Source organism: Pagrus pagrus, assembly GCF_965226575.1.
Source record: "Pagrus pagrus genome assembly, chromosome: 17".
Taxonomy (NCBI): domain Eukaryota; kingdom Metazoa; phylum Chordata; class Actinopteri; order Spariformes; family Sparidae; genus Pagrus; species Pagrus pagrus.
In genome coordinates, this window is record NC_140201.1 from 452501 (window position 1) to 475831 (window position 23331).

Below are 23331 nucleotides of genomic sequence, written 5' to 3' on the forward strand. Positions count from 1 at the left end.
CCTCAGTCCTCACAAATGGAGACAGAAGCTGATGGAGAGGACTGTGGAGGACCAGAACCAGCCAGGACCTCTGATCCAGATCCTGAGACTGACGACAGGACGACAGAGTTTTCTGTGGCCGAGGTCGAGGTCAGTTGTGACGACTGGGACGAGACCAGAGAACCTGGGTCATGTTTAAACTTGAATGAAGGTCGGAGGTATCAGAAACCTTTCAGCTGCTCTGAATGTGGTAAAACATTCACCAGAACTGGACTTCTGGAGACACACATGAGGACTCACACAGGAGAGAGACCATTGAGTTGCTCTGTGTGTGGAAAGAAATACACAATCTACAGATATCTGCTGCGACACATGGCCGTGCACGATGTGGAGAGACGAGGCCATCAGTGTGATAAGACTGAGTGTGACAGGAGACTCTGCTACAGTCACCATCTGAACAAAGACGCTCTGTCAGAGGAAAGTCTGTTCAGCTGCTCCGTCTGTGGAAGAAAGTTCACACAGCGAGGATATCTGACGCAGCACATGGCGCGGCACACGGGCAAGATCCGATTCCGCTGCTGCGTTTGTGACAAAAGATTCGCCTGGCGTCACGAGCTCAAGAGCCACAAGTGCATCGGTGAGTCATCAGAGCTTCACCAGGAGGCCGGAAAGGCAGAACCTCGAGCTGACGGAGACGACTGCTCGGGATCAGACTCTGACGACAAGACTTCAGACTCCTCTGAAGCGGAGACTGAGGTCAGAGATGACGACTGGAGGGAACCGCAGCCAGGTTTCAACTCTGCGACGGACACCGACGTCCCTGTATGCGACGGCAGCACTGAGAAGAAATCCTTCATCTGCTCTGAGTGCGGCAAAACGTTTAGTGGTGAGGAGAATCTGAAGACTCACATGGGAACTCATGCAGGAGAGAAACCATTCAGCTGCTCGTACTGTGAGAAGGGGTTTCCACAAAGAGACTACCTGACGAGCCACGGGGCGGTCCACACGGACGAGAAACGGTTCCTTTACTGCGTCTGTGGAAAAAGATTTGCTTGGTGTTACAATCTGAAAAACCACAAGTGTGTCGGCGAGTCGAGTCCGACTGATGAGGACCGACAGCCTCCGGCCTGCAGCTCCAGACCTTCAGACTCTTATAACGAGACTCTAAACTCTCCAACACATCCGGTCAGTGAGGGCGGCGCTGCAGAGAGACCGTTCAGCTGCTCGCAGTGCGCTAAAACGTTTCGCCGCAAGAAGAACCTGCAGGAGCACCTGAGAATCCACACAGGAGAGAAACCGTACGGCTGCTCGGTGTGTATGAAATATTTCTCCTGCAGTGGATCGTTAAGAAAACACCTGAGAATCCACACAGGAGAGAAACCATTCAGCTGCTCGGTGTGTGGGAACAGATTCACTGAGAGTGGACATCTGAAGGTGCACATGAGGACGCACACCGGAGAGAAACCCTTCAGCTGCTCAGTCTGCGGGAAAAGTTTCACCTGGAGGCAAAGTTTCAACAATCACATGAAATATCACACGGAGACGAACTAGAGACGCTTCACGACGGTCCATCATTCAGGAGGAAGTCCGACTCTTTCAGTCAGAACTGTTTGGAGATGAAGACACAAACTTCTCAGCTGCTGTTTGTTTCAAACATCTTCATCTCACTGTAAGACACCACTTAAAGGAACAGTTCACCCAAAAACTTAAATCATCCAGTCATCATCTCCTCCTGATGATATAAAGTCAGGCTCAGCCATCATCTCCTCCTGATGATATAAAGTCAGGCTCAGCCATCATCTCCTCCCGATGATATAAAGTCAGGCTCAGCCATCATCTCCTCCCGATGATATAAAGTCAGGCTCAGCCATCATCTCCTCCCGATGATATAAAGTCAGGTGAAGTCTCTGCTGTGATCACAGAGATCACAACCTGATCTGAGGAGACCAGATTTAACCCTCTAACATGAAGTCTTCACTGGAGCTGAACTGTTCCTTTAAAGTCGAGTGGACGAAATGTAAATCTCTTCTGATGTTTGAGCGGTGCAGACTCGTGTCTTGTACTCGAACATGTTTCAGTGAATGTATTTAATTGAATTGACAGACTGGTGAAACATCATGAATGTCTCTGTGTATCCTGATGTTTGTGTTCATCACTGAGGTTGATTCATTAGAGTTACAGTGTTTCCTGTCTGATGGGGTTGATCTGTTGTTTCCTCGGTGACTCGACTCTGACTGCAGCTGCTGGTTTCTGACACTAGAGGGCAGAACCAGACTGATGACAGCGAGGAGACGAGCTCGTCCAGCAGCTCAGGAGAAGAAAGAAGAAAACATACGAGTCGTAATTATGAGATGTCAAAATTATTAGTACTTTGTTTTTAACACAAATGTGTTTTTGTGTTGTGTATTTCAGGATCAACGTCAAAGACAGAAACGAGTGTTGAGTCATAATAACATTTTATTTCCACTTCATCAGTTTGGATAAATAATATTTATTTATTTGTTTATTTCGGGCATGTTAGTTAGATCAATCATCATCACACATCATCTTAGTTTAATTCATACAATACACATGGCCGAAAGGGAAAGCGGGAGAAGCAAAAGCTTATCTAGTCCCGCCCCCGTTACCCACAGAGTACATTAGTTTCATCATACTATTTTTCTTATGACTTTTGACATAACATGTTTCAACAGCAGGTAGCAATCAGAGCTGCAGTCTAGCTCTAGATAAATAAAAATATGAACGAGAATTTGGAAACAAACCTCAAGTGAAGAAATGCTGATCGAGCAGCGATCGTTCAAGAACAAATCAATTCAAATATTTACTTTTTGATTAAAATATAATTTGTTGAGAATCAAAACAATCTAACTTTTATTATAAAGCTATTTCTCATCAATTGAACTCAAATAAAGTATCTGACATAAAACATGTCGTCAGATTGTCAGAGCGTGTTTCAGCTGCAGTTTGTGGTCGTGAGCTGACTACCCAGAATGCACTGCGTCTCCTCAGACTGTCGATCATTTCTGTAAACTAATCAGTGAATTAATTTCTGAGAATATTCAGTGAGATCAGCTGAAGATCTGAAATCTGTTTTATTGAAAAAGTTTCATAAATGAAACATGAAGAGCAACAAACGTTCAGATAATAAAAATAATTATAAAACATCAAATTAAACTTTACAAGTAATAAGAAACTAAGAAAATGAAAGAACAAAACTTTTGTCTTAATAAAAACTGAAGGAAACATCTCAAAGATGGTTTCTGCAAATTTGTGATTTTTCAGTTTTAAGTTTTCAGTCATTGTTCAACAAGTTTAAAAACTATATAAAAATATAACATATAAATATTAAAGGAGGTGGTTCTCTCTACACAGCCTATTACTACCACACATTTAGATTATCAGCTACGTTAAACTTACATTGGAGGCTCACCTGTCCAGGAGAAGAACGGCAAGCTCAGTATCCAGCTTCAGTCCGATGCTATCGCTAAGCTCTCCCTCGGATATGCTTGTCTGTGTTTACATACGATTTATTCCGTCTATTGTCAGTCTCCCTCTTAGACTCTCGTTTCTCTACATCGGTCTTCCTTTTTTTGGCTTGCTTAGCCATGAACGCTTTTGTTGGTAATGCCGGGATAGCGGCTTTTCCTGCCGTTGCACCTTCACGAAACGTGAATGTGCATTGACTTTGGTCGCGCAACCAATAGGAACGCCCAAAACAGCTTGCTCTGTAAAATGAACTGTGATTGGCTGAACACTGTCGTCACGGCACTGATTTTTTAACGCCTGAATACAGAGCCAAGAGGAGACACAGAAGTCCAGCGTTCTGTCATAGCACTATGAATTACAATATGCTGAAAGGTTATTTTTGATTTTTGTCCAAATGACGCCAGAAATAACTTACACACTCCAGCTTTAACTGCCGTTCTGAAGTTTGTCCAAAGGGTGTTTCTGTTCCAAGAAACTGCACTGAGACGATGCTCGTGGTGGACGGACGACGTCCTCACCTCCATCGCCTCTCTCTAATCGTGCTAACATGCCAACAGGAAAACTGACACGATGAACACTTCCTCCCCGGCTGTCTGTCAGAGCGAGTTCACAACCAGAGCTGAGAGGAAACAAACTGTATTACAGTCTGTGAATCTCAGAGCGGGTCGACACCAGCTAACATTCAGGGTTAGCAGCTAGCTTTAGCAGACTGCAGTAATGTGAGGCCTGTTAGCTTCTCACATCAAACACTTCGCTCGCTGTGACACAATGTTAGTGCTAATGGTTCAAAAAATTAAAACTGGATCTCTGAAAGACGTTTACATCAGCGTCAGGGATGAAAACCATACAGCCAATCAAAACGTGGCCAGCATCCAGAGTGACCAATCAAGAGACAACACACAACAATGAAGAGGTGGCAGACATGTTTTATTTAAATCATCAGAACCTTTCTGTGTAGGAGAGCAGGTGGTCGGATGAAGACGAGTGAAAGACAAACACTCAAAACTCCAGCACATTATATTGAACATGGAGTCAACCGGTCTCCTCTGCTGCAGCGTCGGGTCAGCTTCTGGTTCTGTCGGTCCGGTGTACGAGCTTTGATTTAATGCAAACGGACTGGTGGATGGAGCAAGCAGCGTGTGGCTAACTGTTATAAGACACATGAAAACCTTCAGTTGGAAGCCACTTTGATTAAAGTTACAGCATTACATGGCTCATATTCACTTCCTGTATCGGCTTCAAATTAAAAGCCCTCTACAGTTTTAGTTGACAGAAACTCTTTTTTTCTTAACACAACTTTTATTGTGAAACATTTCCAGGAAGTTGTTGTTAGAACCTCACAGGTTAATCTCAAGTCACTTATTTAATATTTCTACGCTCTTCGCTCAAACAGGAAGTTGTCGCAGGGTTTCCTCGTGTCTCTCCGTGTCCTCAGTGGGAGGAACTACAGCACAAGGAAAAGATGCAAGCAAGGGAAATGTGGATGCAATACAACAGAATTGGGATGCACCCCGGGACTTGAAAGGTTCTAGAAACACTTGGAATGCAGCCGCTGCCATCTTTTTTCACGTTGCAGTCATCTGAAGTTTTATTTTATAATTCTGATGTAAAGTTCAGTCGACGTCTCTGTGAACGTGTCTCAGTCTGAACCACACCACTCAAACAGTAGTTACATTATTATGCCAGTTTTAATAATATGAAGTGACGCTGTGAGTCAGAGGCCTCCTGTCATCACATGAACCTTCAACCACAGCAGCACTCAAACGTCTTGACTGCTTCAGACTCCAGCTGAGTTTCATGAACATTATCACTCCAGCTGTAGATTTTTTTCTTTACTTTCAAGATAATCTGTGTTGAACTTTGTTAAAGTGGTGAAGGGTTCTGTTCTGTCAGCTGTAGAGGAACCGACCTGTCACACAGTTCAAGTATCTGATAAAACAACTAAAACCACGTTGAGAGTTTAGATTCAAAGACGAACTTGTGGACTTTGACTCAGGCAGAAGATTTTCACAGTTAAATATTTCAGCACTTTAAATTCTGTCGTGTTTAAACGTATTCAGCTTCTCATCAGGTCCAAATCTTTGAGGACATTGTTCTCCTCAACACAGGACGTGATGTGATCAGAACTCACCTGCTGTTCATCTTATTGAACACACTTCACTCTGCTGAGGATTAAACACACGTGTGGTTTCTGACCAGTAACTTCTTATTGAATCCTTTTCCACAGACGCTGCATTTATAGAGTTTCTCTCCGGTGTGGATGGTCATGTGTTCCGTCAGATGAACGTTCTGTTTAAAACTTTTGCTGCAGACCGAGCAGCTGAACGGTTTCTCTCCTGTGTGAATCCTCATGTGTGTCTTCAGATTTCCCTTCAGGCTGAACTTTTTTCCACACTCGGTGCAGCTGAACGCTTCCTTGTTAGGAACCTTCTTCTCAGTGTGTCGCAGCTGTGAGGACTCGCCAACACACTTGTGGGTTTTGAGCTGTGTGTACCAAGTGAATCTTTTGTCACAAACGCTGCAGCTGAAGCGTTTCTCCTCCGTGTGGACGGACATGTGCAGCGTCATGCGTCTTTTATGAGCAAACCTTTTGTCGCAGAAGGGGCAGCTGAAGGGTTTCTCTCCCGTGTGGATTCTCTCGTGAAGCTGTAAAGTTCCCTTCTGGCTGAAGCTTTTGCCACAGAATGAACACTCAAATGGTTTCTCTCCTGTGTGAATCCTCATGTGGGCCAAAATGTTTCCGCTGCAGCTGAAACGTTTGTGACACACAGAGCAGCTGAAGGGTTTCTCTCCTGTGTGCGTCCTCATGTGGCTCATCAGATGATCCCGGCGGCAGAAAGTCCTGCCACAGTCGGAGCAGCTGAACGTCTCTTTGTCAGGATTACATCTCATATCGCTCACAGAGATTTCATCAGTGTTCAGAGCGTTGACACCTGACTCAAGTTCCCTGCTGTCCTTCCACCTATCGTCTCTGTCTTTAGTCTCTGGTTCTGAAGGTTTATCATCAGTAACTGGTTGTAGATGTCGATCTGGTTCTGACTTCCTGGCGGGTTCTGGTCCTGTGTGAATGTTCCCGTCGATCGTGTTACCGACGTTGGATTTCTTTTTCTTCCCTGTGTGGATCCTCATGTGTCTGCTGACGTCTCCGCTGTACCTGAAGTGTTTGTGACAGACGGAGCAGCTGAAGGGTTTCTCTCCTGTGTGAAGCCTCATGTGACTGATGGAGTTTCCCTTCTGAGAAAATCTCTTCCCACAGAAGGAGCAGCTGAACGGTTTCTCTCCCGTGTGGATTCTCATGTGTGCGTTCAGATGCGGCTTGCGTCCAAATCTTTGACCACATTCAGAGCAGCTGAACGATCTCTCCACGCTCAGATCACCAACACTCACTTCATTATTGACCACAGAGTTGGAACCTGCCTGAGGCTCTCTGGTCTCCTCCCAGTCACCGTCACTGACTTCAGTCTCAGAAGAGTCGTCAGTCTCAGGATCTGGATCAGAGGTCCTGGCTGGTTCTGGTCCTCCACAGTCCTCTCCATCAGCTTCTGTCTCCATCTGTGAGGACTGAGGTTTCTCTTCATCACCATCACCATCATCTTCACTCTTCACAGGTACAGGAGTGAAGGTGAACCTGGTGATATCATCCTTCTCCTGATTGGTCCAGAGTTCCTCCTGTTCCTCTTTAATGTGTGGGGGTTCTGGTTCCTCCTGGTCCAGACTGGAGCTCCACTCCTGCTGCTCTTCTTCACCAACAATCACTTTTCGGACATCTGAAGGTAAAGCTGAAACACAGACAGACGTGTTAATGTCAGAACTTCTGATCCGCTGCTGAACTTTGTTTTATCACATTCTCACGACTGGCTTCCGACTCGTACGATGCACGAGTCCAAATTTATGGATAAAAAATTCATGATTTTATGAAACTTAATATTCAGCTTTATATTTTTGTTCTCATTTAGCTTTTAGAAACAAAATGTTCACTGTGGTCCAGAACCGTCTGCTGCTGCACACAGACGGAGCTGCAGTGATTCTGTAGACAGACGGCCGATTGTTGAGTCCAGGTAGTTAAATACTGGTACCGGCTCAGAAACAGTCAGCACCGTCAGTATGTGACGAGTTAGTAATGAGACTCAACAATCAACTATCTCTCTCCAGAATAACTTCGATCTGTACCGCTCGGCCCGCTCAGTTCATGTCCTGGTTTTTATTGAAAAAATGTCATTCAGTTAAGTTTTTCATCTTTGTGCGATGAGCCGCCACCCTCTGGGCCCAGCAGGGAAGGTGGTTGGTCTCAAAGAAGTTCTGGTAACTCAGGAAGGGACAGCTGGGTCTGGCTAAGGCTGTGGTCAGCACAGGAGAATTACTGACCCGGACTGGGGATATTGTCAGGCAGTGAAAAGACTTTGAAGACTCGTTAAAGCGACTAACACGTCCTCCTCCGAGGAGAAGAAGAAGACCTGCTCTGAGACGGTGAGGTTCTGGACATCATCAGGTTGTCTCTCAGCTGACTCACCTCTTGCTGCTTGGGAGTCAGAGACAGAACCACTTCCAACTGGACGGAATCTCTTATGTTAACCTGCCGCTGCGACCCGGCCACTGATAGGTGGAACAGAGTGGATGAAAAATGACCTGCTCGAAATTATTGTTTTGCATTTTTACTCAAGATGTAAAAAGACTAAAATAATCTGACGTTTAATATACGAGAAATAATCAAGATGCTGAAAAATCGATTCAAAATTATTCGAAAATACTTTAAAACTCAAATTCATTAAAAAAGCACAAAAACGCAAAACTAGAAAATCATGGAAACAATTTAGAGGCACCTAAAAAATTTTTTTTTTAAAAAAGCCAGTGAAGCGTCTGATTGGTGCTAAAAGCAGGACTCAACCTGGTTGGCCCGCCCACGGACAGCTGATTGACAGCTCTGCTATCCAAGGAAAAGCTATACCACTCAGCAGGTCAGAACCGCTCAGCAGGTCAGAACCGCTCAGCAGGGCAGAACCTCAGAACCGCTCAGCAGGACAGAACCGCTCAGCAGGACAGAACCTCAGAACCGCTCAGCAGGACAGAACCGCTCAGCAGGTCAGAACCTCAGAACCGCTCAGCAGGACAGAACCTCAGAACCGCTCAGCAGGACAGAACCGCTCAGCAGGTCAGAACCTCAGAACCGCTCAGCAGGGCAGAACCTCAGAACCGCTCAGCAGGACAGAACCTCAGAACCGCTCAGCAGGACAGAACCGCTCAGCAGGGCAGAACCGCTCAGGTGCTTCACTGTGATGTAAATGACATGTTTGTTAACCTGCTGATGTCAGCAGCTGTCTGTGAACACACCGTCTGGTTGAACTGATCCAACCATTGAACCAGTAACACAGCAGCACCAGACTCCCTTAACAAATGTGTCAGTTTAGTGAGTTGTTGAGTCGGAGACACTTTATAAACTGTGTGAAACTCTGTCTCTGACTGATTCTGACTTATTTCTGTCTTTGAGTAGAAACATGGAGTCTGTCCCACTGATGGACGGGTTTGTTTCATATAGAGCAGGAAGTGACATCACATCACAGGTGGTCACTCAGGTTAGTGTAGCTGTGAACTGAGAGCTGAACCCTGTAATCAGATTACTAGTGATACTGGGTCTGACTCCACCTGTCAATCAGTGTGATTTCTGCTCAGCTGATTATTTCAGGTGTTGGACGACAGCTCATCACCGTCAGCAGCTCATATTCAGATCCCACTAGTATTAACTTATATTAGTTGTTTACTGTTAAATGTAATTTATTACTGTAACTTCTTTACTTTCATTCTTTAACTTATTGATTCCTCAGTTTTTGGAGAGACGACGACGTGGATTTATTTTAATTGATAATTAGCTGCTCCTCGTGACCGATGATCGATAAAAAACTGTTTCTTGTGCCTGAGAGGATTCATCTGACCCATAATGCATCAGTGAAGTGACACCTGTGCTGTGTGTCCAGGATGAACTGATCAGACGGCTCCTCTCTCTCACATCACGTAAAGTTTCCTCACACCTGGCTGCTTGTTTCTCTCGACAGATCTGGCAACCCTCGCTCCAAACAGGCCTCCCGTCCGCCGCTCAGCTGTCTGCAGCCTGAAGACACTCTGACGGAACCGGAAGTCTTTTCAGCTCTTTAAGTTTCTCTAATAAAGTCAGAGACCGGACTGAGATCAGGACGTTCAGGAGACGTGAAGCCTCCTGTGTTTGCTCACATGAGCTAGCTGCTGCGGCTAACAGGCTGTGTATGAACGGCTGAGCTAACGTTAGCTTAGCATCATTAGCAGAGCGGTAAACAGCAGAACCGGAACCAACCTTCAGCTCGAGGCTTCGCTTCAGCTTTTATGTGGACGTGCAGCAGTTTGAGCTCTGAGTCCATCTCTGATCGATTACAGGTGAAAATATCGATCAACGGCAGCTTCGACCTACTGAACGCTCGCGATGGTACGGCAGGTAGACGTCAACACTTCCGGGGCCGTGTTTCAAAATAAAATGATCTCCAAGCACCATCGCAGGTTTAAAGTTCAGCTGTGACCTCACATCAGCTGTTCATTACACATCCAACGTGCCTGTGTAGAGTAATATAGTACTTATTACACTACTTTTTAGTTACTTTCAACAAAACGGCCAAATAACCTGTATAGAACAAAGAAACAGCCTCGATGTGTTGAAGTACACGATGGTCTCGGACTCATGGCGAGCAGACGGGATCACAGTCTGATATTTTATGAGACAGGAATGAATATTTGTAATTGTAGGCTCAGTCATATGAAACACAACAGAACTATAGGGCCGCATGGTGTGATGGAAGACTGTAACTGAAAGTGCGCTCCCAGGATCAGGATTCAGCACGAGGCTCAGTTCAGTCACACAACACACAGGGCCTTTCTTAATATGGTCATGTTGGTGTGGACGGGTTCTTACAACAACAACAACAACAACAACAACAGTATTAATGACAACATGTTCCAGACTAAAATAAACACATTTAATTATTTTTTTCTAAAAACAATCATTACTCTTATTAGTCTTATTTTGAAGGCAGGAGGATGTAGCGGAAGTTGTGTCTTTGTTTCCGGGTCTCAGCTCTTTCCAGCCGGACACAGTTAGCATGTGTGCTAACGTGCTACAGCCGGTGAGCTGACCTGTTGTGTCCGGATCATCGTCCCGTTCACAGCCTGGTGTCCTCAGGACAAATGTTCATCTCACTTCAGTTTAATAAAGATTGATTCAAACGGAGGCTCGAGACGATCTGATTGGACGCTTGGAGACGTCAACAACAACAACAACAACAACAACAACACCGGGACATGGAGAGCAGATGTGTCCGACAGGAAGTTCTGGACGTGTTTTAAAGGCTGAGATGAAGCTGCAGAGAGAAGGTGGGTCCAATTCTGCTGCTGGGAACATGTTCACGGCTCTGCTGGTGTTACAGGACGTTTTATGCTAAGCTAACGTTAGCTAAACCATCCACACTCTGCCTGTTAGCCGCAGCTAGCTCCTGCTAAAAGTTTCATGTAGTTCTTTGTTACTGATCAGCCTCCGGACCGTCGGCACCACAGGCCCAGACAGGACACAAGAACCAGAGAGGAAGTTCTGTGACTGGAGACACATGCAGGTCGGTGCTGGTGTGCGACCCTGCTGATCGACTGACCGTTCTAAACCTTGATAGAAAACTAGTAGACATTAACCAGTACCGGTAGAGTGTATACCTCCACCAAGGCCCAACAGTCCCTTTAGTTCAATCGGTCCTGATCCGATATCAAATCAAACACGTTTAAATCTCACTCACAGACACGCGCCACAAAAATCAGCCTGATTTATTTCTTCCAGCTCGTTATTGTTCCCTGAGAAGTTAACACAAATGTGGAAGAACGTCTGCTTCTGTATCCGTCTTTTCTTCTGGATCAGCACCAAAAGTTCATGAGGTCTATTCTGAGGCTCATCGTCCATCCAAGTCTAGTGAAAATCTGTTCAGTAGTTTCTGTGTAATCCTGCTGACAGACTGACTCAGGTGAGAACATCACCTCCTCGGTGGAGGTAATAAAACTCGACCCCCAAAAATAAAATGGTCTGAGTATTTTGTTCGGACCGGGCTGGTTCACATCTGTTAACATCTGTGCAGTGTTGGGTTGAACGTCTTGTTGTTTTTATAGTAGATCTACACAGTTTGGTCCAAATCATGTTGTGATTGTTTGACAGATTCATGATTAATCCTGATGATGATCACATTTGTTGGTCTGAAGCAGACAAACATCAGAAGTTCTGTGAGTCCGGACGTCTGCAGATCCACAGAACTTCATCATCAGGCTGTTTGTCTCAGTTGACAGTCTGTGGGGACAGTCTGTGGGGACGGTCTGTGGGGACAGTCTGGAGGGACGGTCTGGAGGGACAGTCTGTGGGGACGGTCTGGAGGGACAGTCTGTGGGGACAGTCTGGAGGGACAGTCTGTGGGGACGGTCTGTGGGGACAGTCTGGAGGGACAGTCTGTGGGGACAGTCTGGAGGGACGATCTGGGGACAATCCTTCAGCTTCAGCTGCTGTTTAAAGCAACTTGTTGACATACGAACAGTAAAAATAGATAAAAATCTTCTTGTCGTTTGTTTGTTTGTTTGTTTGTTTGCAACAATCATCGTGGACTCAGAAGTCTTTCAGAACATTAAAATGTTTCTGTGTCTCTGTGATTGAATGTTGTTGCTCTCAACTCATAATGTGATGTTGAATCTTCATAGAAAACAGCTCAGGGTTTAATTTCTTTGATTCTTTTGAGAAGTTTTGAATAAAATAATCTAATTGTGTTTTTGAGGCCTCAGTTTCTAACTTTGTTCTGTTTGTGAAGAAACAGCATCACTGAGGTGAGACAGTCACTGAGTTATACATCATACTCAGTTTGTACGTAGTAACTGAAGGTATCACGAGTGTGAATTATTGTAATTGTATATTTTGTTGTTTTTTAAGATGCCAAAGAAGAAGAAAGGATTCAGAATGAGGACGTTCCCTCAAGAAGCGTCTTCAGCACCGAGTTCAGTGTTTGTATACAGCAGCTGTAACACCTGATCAGCCTGATCAATCAGGACCACACAGGAACACACAGGAACACAGGAACACACAGGAAACCAGGAACACACAGGAACACACAGGAACACACAGGAACACACAGGAACACAGGAACACACAGGAACACGCAGGAACACAAGAACACGCAGGAACACAGGAACACACAGGAACACACAGGAACACAAGAACACAAGAACACGCAGGAACACACAGGAACACGCAGGAACACAGGAACACGCAGGAACACGCAAGAACACGCAGGAACACAGGAACACGCAGGAACACAGGAACACAGGAACACACAGGAACACAGGAACACGCAGAAACACACAGGAACACGCAGGAACACAGGAACACACAGGAACACAGGAACACAGGAACACAGGAACACGCAGGAACACAGGAACACGCAGAAACACACAGGAACACGCAGAAACACACAGGAACACGCAGGAACACAGGAACACACAGGAACACGCAGAAACACACAGGAACACGCAGGAACACAGGAACACGCAGAAACACACAGGAACACACAGGAACACGCAGGAACACAGGAACACAGGAACACACAGGAACACAAGAACACAGGAACACGCAGGATCACAGGAACACACAGGAACACAAGAACACAGGAACACACAGGAACACGCAGAAACACAGGAACACGCAGGAACACAGGAACACTCAGGAACACAAGAACACAGGAACACGCAGGAACACAAGAACACACAGGAACACAAGAACACGCAGGAACACACAGGAACACAAGAACACACAGGAACACAAGAACACACAGGAACACAAGAACACGCAGGAACACACAGGAACACACAGGAACACAAGAACACAGGAACACAGGAACACACAGGAACACAGGAACACACAGGAACACAAGAACACACAGGAACACACAGGAACACGCAGAAACACACAGGAACACGCAGGAACACAGGAACACACAGGAACACGCAAGAACACGCAGGAACACAGGAACACGCAGGAACACAGGAACACAGGAACACACAGGAACACAGGAACACGCAGAAACACACAGGAACACGCAGGAACACAGGAACACACAGGAACACAGGAACACAGGAACACAGGAACACGCAGGAACACAGGAACACGCAGAAACACACAGGAACACGCAGAAACACACAGGAACACGCAGGAACACAGGAACACACAGGAACACGCAGAAACACACAGGAACACGCAGGAACACAGGAACACGCAGAAACACACAGGAACACACAGGAACACGCAGGAACACAGGAACACAGGAACACACAGGAACACAAGAACACAGGAACACGCAGGATCACAGGAACACACAGGAACACAAGAACACAGGAACACACAGGAACACGCAGAAACACAGGAACACGCAGGAACACAGGAACACTCAGGAACACAAGAACACAGGAACACGCAGGAACACAAGAACACACAGGAACACAAGAACACGCAGGAACACACAGGAACACAAGAACACACAGGAACACAAGAACACACAGGAACACAAGAACACGCAGGAACACACAGGAACACACAGGAACACAAGAACACAGGAACACAGGAACACACAGGAACACAGGAACACACAGGAACACAAGAACACACAGGAACACAAGAACACACAGGAACACAGGAACACAGGAACACACAGGAACAGAAAACCAGAAAACCAAACGGACTTGTTCTGTCTGAGCGATCACTTGATCCATCTCAGTTCTAGACCTTCACACTCATGGACTCATTTCACAGCACGTCGCTCTCTGACTCGTGAGCTTCACAGATCATATGAAAATATCTAAACACTGAAGAGCAGAAAGCACAAAACTCTCCTCTTCAGTCACGCTGCAGGCGTCACTGTGTTAACAGGTTGGACAGGATCGATGAGCAGCGCAGAGTCACTGACAAAATCTGATCAACAAGATCACTGAGATTAAACTGGATCCAGTGTTTTCAGTTTGTTTTGAAACAGTTTCAGGAGTTTTATCATTTGACACCTTCAGACAGTCGACCAGGCACAGTTCAGAGTTTTCTATAATGTGTGTTTGTGTTTCCTGCAGACGTCCAGCAGCTGTCGGTGAGTAAAGAAGAGGTTCCCTCTGAGCAGCAGTGCAGCTCCAGTATGGACCAGGAGGAACCAGAACCTCCACACATTAAAGAGGAACAGGAGGAACTCTGGACCAATCAGGAGGAGGATGATGTCACCAAAATGTCCAGATTTCAGGATCTTAAAGATTTATTCAGACAGCGACTCCTCACTGCGGCTCGAGAAGATCTGATTGGACATTTTGAGACGACAGTCTGTGGATATGAAAAGGAGATCGACCGGCAGCAGAAGCTGCTGGATGTGGTTTTAAAGCCTGAAATAAAGCTGCGAAGAGCAGGTTGGTTTCCTTTCTGCTGCTGGAAACATGCTTACTGCTCTGCTCATGTTGCAGGGAGCTGACGCTAAGCTAATGTTAGCTAAACCATCCACGTACTAATAAGGACTTCACCCCGATTAATCAAATTATTATGTTTTATTGCTCAATTAATGTAACAATGAATTTACCCAAAATATCATTTTAAACTTGTCATTTATATTTCAATATTTTATTAAATCATCAACAAACAAATATGACAAAGTGCACTGAGGGCAACAACAAGTAGCTCAGGCTGGTAATCTGTGTAATCCTGACATATGTGTATATATATATATATATATATATATATATATGTATGTATGTATATATATGTATATATATATATATATGTGTATGTGTATATTCAACGTTTGGGTGAACAAAAAGTAAACAGGACTTCAATCACATCAGCTGTCAATCAGCAGGACATGTTGCTTCTCCTGGATAAATGCGACACAACAGACATTTTATCTGTGAAGCATTAGTTAGTTCAGTCTTCAGTCCCAGTTTTAAACACAGTCATGATGCTCATCCTGGTTGTTTACTGTGATTTTTAACTCGTCCATGAGGACACACAATCACCAACAGGACCAACATGTAGGAATTAAACAGCTTTACATTCAGAAATCAATGTACGGATGAGAACATATCCGTATGTGAGAGAGGAGTTTTCAGGGTTCAGGTCAGGAAGTCATGTGAGGGGCACCTCGCCTGAGGTGTTAACAGGAAGACACTTACTGTCCAATAAAACGCCAGAGGGTCACTGCCTCGGGGAAGACATGAGTAACAACTATCATAACGTATGTTACCTCCGTTCTGTTTTATATAAGTCTAGACAATCTGGAGGACGGCAGAGAGCAGTGTGGGTCTTCTCTCCATGCTGCATGTTTGTAAATCTTCAGAGACTTAGCAACATGCTAGTAGCACAACAACATAGCAGCTTCGTCTTTCAGTAAACTGATCCGTGGGGTTCCCAACAGGTCACACACACGGACCATGGAGTGACACTGCCACATCAATGTGAATCCAGCCGCCCGGGGATGTTTCCGATTCAAGTGCTCCATCGTGGTGGTAGTTCTTCTTACATCCTCCGCGTCCATGCACGTTGTGTAAATCGACATATTTACGTAAACGATTACAACGACGCGTCGCACCAGCCCTGGTACTGATTATTCTTTGTATGAGGCTCTTTGACTCAGAAAGTTTTGATGATCAATTTATTGATTTTCTAGAAAAAAAATGCTTAAAACATGAGCTGGTTCCAGCTCCTCAGCTCTGAGGGTCTCAGATCAATGTAAATTGAATATTTTGGCTTTATGACCGAAGATTTAAAAAGTCTGTTGTTCTGAAAAGTTTTGCTTTTTCTGACCGAACATGTTTCTGATTTTTACATAAGAGATCCAGATTCAGGATAGTAACCGACTTTATCAGCACACCTGAGTGTACGAGAGGTGATTGGTGAGTTCACAGGTTGAGGAGAAGCTCAGTGATAATAATGCTCTCGCTGCTGTGGATCCTTCTGGAGGTCCAAGACGCCAACTTCTGCACGGAAGGGATTGGTATGCTCTACGATCGCTGTGTGTAAATGTAGGCAGAGATTATTTTGAAGAATAAATGTGTGTCCACATGATGGACATGACTTCTTGTTTGATGCAGTAGTTTCAGGGTCAGAGAAGCTCCAGACTGGTTGTAGTTGTGGTTAAAGTGGCGACAGCTGCTGCCTCAGTGTGAAGCTTCTGATACTCGTCTGTTGCCTGATGTTAAAATCATTACATTTGTTCATCTCTCGTGTGTCTGATCTGATATATCTTTATACTGTGATGTCATGCTACAGTGCATTTCATAGGAATTCAAGTGAAAAGCTGTTTATGGTCATCCAGCAAATTATGACCTGAGGCTAATCATGTAAAAATGTAATATCACCACGTCGAGCTCGTCTTTAACATGAACTCATAGTTTTCTATAATGTGTGTTTGTGTTTCCTGCAGACGTCCAGCAGCTGTCGGTGAGTAAAGAAGAGGTTCCCCCTGAGCAGCAGTGCAGCTCCAGTATGGACCAGGAGGAACCAGAACCTCCACACATTAAAGAGGAACAGGAGGAACTCTGGACCAATCAGGAGGAGGATGATGTCACCAAAATGTCCAGATTTCAGGATCTTAAAGATTTATTCAGACAGCGACTCCTCACTGCGGCTCGAGAAGATCTGATTGGACATTTTGAGACGACAGTCTGTGGATATGAAAAGGAGATCGACCGGCAGCAGAAGCTGCTGGATGTGGTTTTAAAGCCTGAAATAAAGCTGCGAAGAGCAGGTTGGTTTCCTTTCTGCTGCTGGAAACATGCTTACTGCTCTGCTCATGTTGCAGGGAGCTGACGCTAAGCTAATGTTAGCTAAACCATTCATACTCTGCGAGAAGCAGTTTGCTCAGTTTCTTTTTGTTCTGTGGACTGCGTGTTGTGTATCGATCATTCTTTGTTTGAGGCCTTTTCGACGGTGAGACATTATTGTAGAAGTCGTCCTTCATGTGTCTCAGCATGTAAAACTTTGGACTGAAACATCATCATCAGTCCATTTTGTAGGAACGCAAGCTAAGAGCTGTTTGTTTGTCCAGCAAATGATTTCCTGTTGGAAGATAAAAATCCAGTATCACTCCAACGTGTATTCATGGTTTTCTTTAATGTCTGTTTGTCTCCTTTGTCCTGCAGACGTCCAGCGGTCGGTGAGTGAAGGAGAGGTTCCCCCTGAGCAGCAGGAGTGCAGCTCCAGTCTGGACCAGGAGGAACCAGAACCCCCACGCGTTAAAGAGGAACAGGAGGAACTGTGGACCAATCAGGAGGAGGATGACGTCACCAGGTTCCCCTTCACTCCTGTCCCTGTGAAGAGTGATCATGATGATGAAGAGAAACCTCAGTCCTCACAGATGGAGACAGAAGCTGATGGAGATGACTGTGGAGGACCAGAACCAGCCAGGACCTCTGATCCAGATCCTGAGACTGACGACTCTTCTGAGACTGAAGTCAGTGATGATGATGAAAACATTAAGGAAGCTCATTTAGGGTTAAACTCTCTGAAAAATCCTCAAAATGATTGTGATGAGAAGTCACGCTGCTCTGAATGTGGGAAAGTGTTTAATAAACAGTCACATCTGAAGAGACACATGAGGATTCACACAGGAGAGAAACCCTTCAGCTGTTCATATTGTGGCAGAAGATTTGTGCAGAAGGAACATCTGCAGAAACATGTGAAATGCCACACAGGAGAAAAACCTCACAGCTGTTCAGTTTGTAGTAAAAGTTTTTCTCAGTCTGAACATCTGCAGCTACACATGAGAACTCACACCGGAGAGAAACGATACGCCTGCACAGTCTGTGACCAAAGATTCATTTGGCCTAATCAACTTAAAAGACACAAGTGTGTTGTTGAGTCCTCACAGCGTCATCAGAGTCGTACTGAACAGATGGAGACAGAAGCTGGTGGAGAGGAATGTGGAGGACCAGAACCAGCCAGGACCTCAGATCCAGATCAACATTTACAACCTGAGTCTGACAACAGGACTGAAGACTTTTCTGAGTCTGATAGTGAGGATGAAGATAAAGACTGGAAGGATCCTGAGAGGAAACGTTGTTGCTGCTCTGTGTGTGGTAAAACATTTCAACACAGAGGAAATCTTAATACACATTTGAGAACTCACACAGGAGTGAAACCATTCAGATGTTCTGTGTGCAGCAAAACCTTTTCTCAAAAATCGGGTCTGGACTACCATCTGAGAATTCACACAGGAGAGAAACCGTTCAGCTGCTCAGTCTGTGGCAACTCGTACAGAAACAAAGGAACTCTGAACTATCACATGACGAGCCACGCCGGGGTGAAACCGTTCAGCTGCAGCGACTGTGGCAAAAGATTCAGGGGGACGTCTCAGCTCAAAATTCATAAGTGTGATGATGAGTCATCACCGATCCACAGAAACCACAGACGCACAAAACCACTGACCTGTTCTGAATGTAACATGACGTTTCCCAACAACTACGTTCTGATGACACACATAAGAGCACACAAAGGCAAGCAACTTTTTACTTGCAACATTTGTGGCACAACCCGGCAGTACAGTTCCCATCTGGAGATCCACATGAGAACCCACACAGGAGAGAAACCCTACAGCTGCTCCGTCTGTGGGAAAAGATTTTCACAAAGAGGAATCATGACGCAGCACATGGCCGTCCACTCAGGGGTGAAACCGTTCAGCTGCAGCGACTGTGGGAGAGAATTCTTTTGGCAGTTTCAGATTAAAAAACACAAGTGTCTCGCCAAGTCCTCACAGCAAAGACACGCTGGCTTCAATGGAAAGAACTGTGGAGGAGCAGGACCGGTTCGATACTTGAACCTATACAGACGTTTAAAACCAGACACTGAGAAAGACACCAAGTTGTCTTCAGAAAGTGACGACAGTGTTGACCTTGACTTTTGGAAAGAGACCAGGCAACATCAGTCAGGTTTCACTTACTGCAGGAAAAATCTGAGAGAGAAAGTCTCTGAAAACGGAGAGAAACCCGTCAGCTGCTCCGACCACAGAGCTCCAACTGAACCAAAGACCAGCGACAGTGTTCACACAGACCTCTGTAAACAGATCAGGCAGCACGCATCAGGTCTCCAGCTGAAGAACGAGGAAGTCTCTGTGAGTGATGAAGGATTTAATACTGCCAAGAAACCATCCAGCGCCTCGTTTAGCTGCTTATTTTGTGGGAAAGGATTTGCAACAGGAGGATATCTTACAAGACACATTTCCATCCACGTCGGAGAGAAACGACTCGGTTGCATCATTTGTGAGAAAACGTTCACTTCAGAGTTGGCGCTCATCAGCCACGAATGTGTTGAAGAGGCTTCACAGCTTCATCAAAGCCAGACTGCAGAACAGCTTTCTGCCAACAAATCATTTATCTGCTCTCAGTGCGGGAAAGGATTTAGCCGTAAGCACAATCTACAGGTGCACATGAGGATTCATACCGGAGAGAAACCGTTCAGCTGCTCAGTTTGTGGTAAAGTGTTTTCCAGGAGTGAAAGTTTAAGTTTTCACATGATGTGTCACACGGGGGAGAAGCCTTTCCACTGCTCGGTCTGTAACACAGGTTTTATAGATAGTGAATCTTTAGTCAAACACATGAGAATCCACACGAGACAAACACAGTTCAGTTGCTCAGTTTGTGGGAAAGAATTTGCGTGGAGAAGATATCTGACCAAACATATGGAAGTCCACGCCAAGGAGAAGATCTACAGGTGCAGCGTTTGTGACGAAAGATTCACTCAAATTTCTGAGCTTCATCACCATCAGTGTGACGGAGAATCATCACAGATTCGTGACAGAGACACTGAGAACAAACAGACAGAACCTACAGTCAGAACCTCAACTGAACAGATGGAGACAGAAGCTGATGGAGAGGACTGTGGAAGACCAGAACCAGCCAGGACCTCTGATCCAGAGCAACATTTACAACCTGAGACTGAAGACAGGACTGAAGACTCTCCTGAACCTGAGACTGATGACTGGAAGCAGACAAGAGAACCTCAGTTCAGACATAATGAAGTTCTTCAGAGAGATTCAGTCGGTACGACTGACGAGAAACTCTTAAGCTGCTCTGAGTGCGGGGACACTTTCTACAACAGCCACCTTCTGATGATCCATGTAAGAAATCATACAGAAGAGAAAGTGTTCAGTGGCTCAGTGTGTGTCAATCACTTTACTGAAAGAGGAAGTCCGAGTCAAACCTTTACAGTCCATGATGGCGTCCACAGAGGGACGAGGCAGGAGGACTCAGAGACCCCACGTATTAAAGAAGAACCACAGGAACTCTGGATCAATCAGGAGGAGGATGATATCACCAGCTTTACATTCACTCCTGTCCCTGTGAAGAGTGAAAACAATGATGAAGAAGAGAAGCCTCAGTCCTCACAGCTTCAAAAACATACTCAAGAGGGCAGTCGAGGACCAGAACCAGCTCAGAACTCAGATCCAGACGGACATTTACAACCTGAGACCGATGACAGTGTTGACAGTGATTTCTGGAAGGAGACCAGAGAACGTCCGGCAGGTCTAAACTCTTTGGGAAATGATGAAATCTATGAAAGTGTTGCAGGATGTGATTCTGACGAGAAGGCGTCAGAGTCTGCTGAACCTGAGAGTGACGACAGCGTCGACAGTGACTTTTGGAAAGACAACAAAAAACCTCTGGAAACTCGCAGGAAACCACACAGCTGCTCCGAGTGTGGGAAAAGGTTTCTCCACATTCATCATCTGAAGAACCACATGAGATTTCATATCAGACAGAAAGCTCCGTTCTTTTGTTCTGTCTGTGGTCAGGAGTGCCTTTACAAGTCCCACCTGAAGATCCACATGAGGACCCACACAGGAGAGAAGCCGTTCCCCTGCCCAGTCTGTGGGAAGAAATATGCACACAAGGCAAGTATGCAGTCTCACATGGCCGTCCACACTGTGAACAAACAGTACACCTGCCAGGCCTGCGACAGAAGCTTTGGTTGGTACACAGAACTGAAATACCATCAGTGTGTCGATCCGTCTGACTGCAGAGGAACCATGTAGCTGCACACAGAAATCTGAAGGATTCATGTTGTGTTGCATGAAAGGAAGCTGCAACTAATGAGTTGGGTCATTTTAAACCAGCTCACCACCACCTCCAGCTCACCACCACCTACCAGCTCACCACCACCTCCCAGCTCACCATCACCTCCAGCTCACCACCACCTCCAGCTCACCATCACCTCCAGCTCACCACCACCTCCAGCTCACCATCACCTCCAGCTCACCACCACCTCCCAGCTCACCATCACCTCACCATCACCTCCAGCTCACCATCATCTCACCATCACCTCCAGCTCACCACCACTTCCCAGCTCACCATCACCTCACCATCACCTCCAGCTCACCATCATCTCACCACCACCTCCCAGCTCACCATCACCTCCCAGCTCACCATCACCTCCAGCTCACCACCACCTCCAGCTCACCATCACCTCCAGCTCACCACCACCTCCAGCTCACCACCACCTCCAGCTCACCATCACCTCCAGCTCACCACCACCTCCCAGCTCACCATCACCTCCCAGCTCACCATCACCTCCAGCTCACCACCACCTCCAGCTCACCATCACCTCCAGCTCACCACCACCTCCAGCTCACCACCACCTCCCAGCTCACCATCACCTCACCATCACCTCCAGCTCACCACCACCTCCCAGCTCACCATCACCTCCAGCTCACCACCGCCTCCCAGCTCACCATCACCTCCAGCTCACCATCACCTACCAGCTCACCATCACCTCCAGCTCACCATCACCTCACCATCACCTCCAGCTCACCACCACCTCCAGCTCACCATCACCTCACCATCACCTCCAGCTCACCATCACCTCCAGCTCACCATCACCTCACCATCACCTCCAGCTCACCGCCACCTCCAGCTCACCATCACCTCCAGCTCACCACCACCTCCAGCTCACCATCACCTCCCAGCTCACCACCACCTCCAGCTCACCATCACCTCCAGCTCACCATCACCTCACCATCACCTCCAGCTCACCATCACCTCCAGCTCACCATCACCTCCAGCTCACCATCACCTCACCATCACCTCCAGCTCACCATCACCTCCAGCTCCACCTCCAGCTCACCATCACCTCCAGCTCACCATCACCTCCAGCTCACCACCACCTCCAGCTCACGTCAGGATTATCTTGAAGAAATGAATGTTAAACCATCTGTTAGTGTTTTTAGAAGTTTGGCCCTCAGAGCTAAATGTATCATTTTTGTGGTTTGTTGGTTTTTATTCTAGACCTCATTGATGACTTCATCATCTAGTCTGCAACAAACCAATAAACTCTGTAACTTGCAAATTTCCTGAGCTCGATGAAAAACAGGCTCAACTGGTATCAGACAGAAACCTGGTGTGAGTTTTCTCAGCCTCAACATCTTTCAGCAGACCCTGCAGATCATTTACAACGTGTTTATTTCAGTTATTGTTGGGATCTTTGATTTTCAGACATTAATATCTCCACTAGTTTCCACTTTGTTGATCCAGATGCTGATTCTGTGACTCACATCTTCTTAAATAACTTCAGAGCTGAAAAACACCGATGGAGATTTGATTTGTTCTGTTGGCTTCAAGCTTTTCTCTCCGTCTGATACCTGTTGAGTTCTGGACGTTTACAGTCGGTTTGTACTGGTTGGTTTTCTTGCAGAAAACTGTTCTTAACTCATTTATGATTTCCACTTCTGTCACTTGAGCAGTTGATGAGGCTCAGAATCATTAAATCCATTTTGTAAAGTATTTGGAGCACAGCTGGGTCCCATGAATTAAGTTTTAGTTTTT

At 45.9% G+C, this 23331-nt stretch overlaps 3 protein-coding genes across 7 annotated transcripts in view; 2 read left to right on the plus strand and 1 right to left on the minus strand.

Moving 5' to 3' along the window:
• LOC311273073 (uncharacterized protein) overlaps positions 1-2907 on the plus strand; it is a gene marked incomplete at its 5' end in the record, with an annotated part of 6657 nt that extends 3750 nt beyond the window's left edge. Inside the window, one exon of the mRNA XM_084379947.1 lies at positions 1-2907. This exon is cut by the window's left edge and continues 203 nt beyond it. Within this exon, the coding sequence (XP_084236073.1) occupies positions 1-1530 (1530 nt within the window). The 3' untranslated portion in view covers positions 1531-2907.
• Positions 2908-4371: 1464 nt separating this feature from the next.
• On the minus strand, positions 4372-9938 carry LOC311273078 (uncharacterized protein). Of its 2 annotated transcripts, XM_084379954.1 has the most exons (3): positions 9788-9938; positions 5597-7244; positions 4372-4612 (listed from the first exon to the last, which is right to left on the minus strand). In XM_084379954.1, exons 1-2 carry the CDS (start codon positions 9849-9851, stop codon positions 5638-5640), a joined length of 1671 nt encoding a protein of 556 aa, XP_084236080.1. In that variant the 5' UTR covers positions 9852-9938; the 3' UTR covers positions 4372-4612; positions 5597-5637. The 2 variants fall into 2 exon arrangements, with proteins under 2 accessions (XP_084236080.1, XP_084236079.1); XM_084379953.1 differs by having other exon boundaries at positions 4372-7244.
• A 600-nt stretch (positions 9939-10538) lies between these two features.
• LOC311273128 (uncharacterized protein) lies at positions 10539-21671 on the plus strand. 4 transcript variants are annotated; one of them, XM_084380021.1, is made up of 6 exons: positions 10540-10854; positions 11012-11090; positions 12431-12494; positions 14611-14934; positions 16941-17264; positions 17659-21671. In XM_084380021.1, the coding sequence occupies exons 2-6, from the start codon at positions 11085-11087 to the stop codon at positions 21543-21545; spliced, it is 4605 nt and encodes a 1534-aa protein (XP_084236147.1). In that variant the 5' UTR covers positions 10540-10854; positions 11012-11084; the 3' UTR covers positions 21546-21671. The 4 variants fall into 4 exon arrangements, with proteins under 4 accessions (XP_084236149.1, XP_084236150.1, XP_084236147.1 ...); XM_084380023.1 differs by lacking the exon at positions 14611-14934 and having other exon boundaries at positions 10539-10854; XM_084380022.1 differs by lacking the exon at positions 11012-11090.
• Positions 21672-23331: the final 1660 nt, after the last annotated feature.

What these genes read in the sequence shown, in the direction of transcription:
- LOC311273078 (XM_084379954.1), bottom strand. Translation starts at nt 9,851, where the DNA reads ATGGACTCAGAGCTCAAACTGCTGCACGTCCACATAAAAGCTGAAGCG. An exon ending in AGCGAAGCCTCGAGCTGAAG is followed by an intron (nt 7,245 to 9,787) that starts GTTGGTTCCGGT and finishes TCTGTGTTTCAG; the next exon opens with CTTTACCTTCAGATGTCCGA.
- LOC311273128 (XM_084380021.1), top strand. An exon ending in AGAAGCGTCTTCAGCACCGA is followed by an intron (nt 12,495 to 14,610) that starts GTTCAGTGTTTG and finishes TGTTTCCTGCAG; the next exon opens with ACGTCCAGCAGCTGTCGGTG. An exon ending in AATAAAGCTGCGAAGAGCAG is followed by an intron (nt 14,935 to 16,940) that starts GTTGGTTTCCTT and finishes TGTTTCCTGCAG; the next exon opens with ACGTCCAGCAGCTGTCGGTG.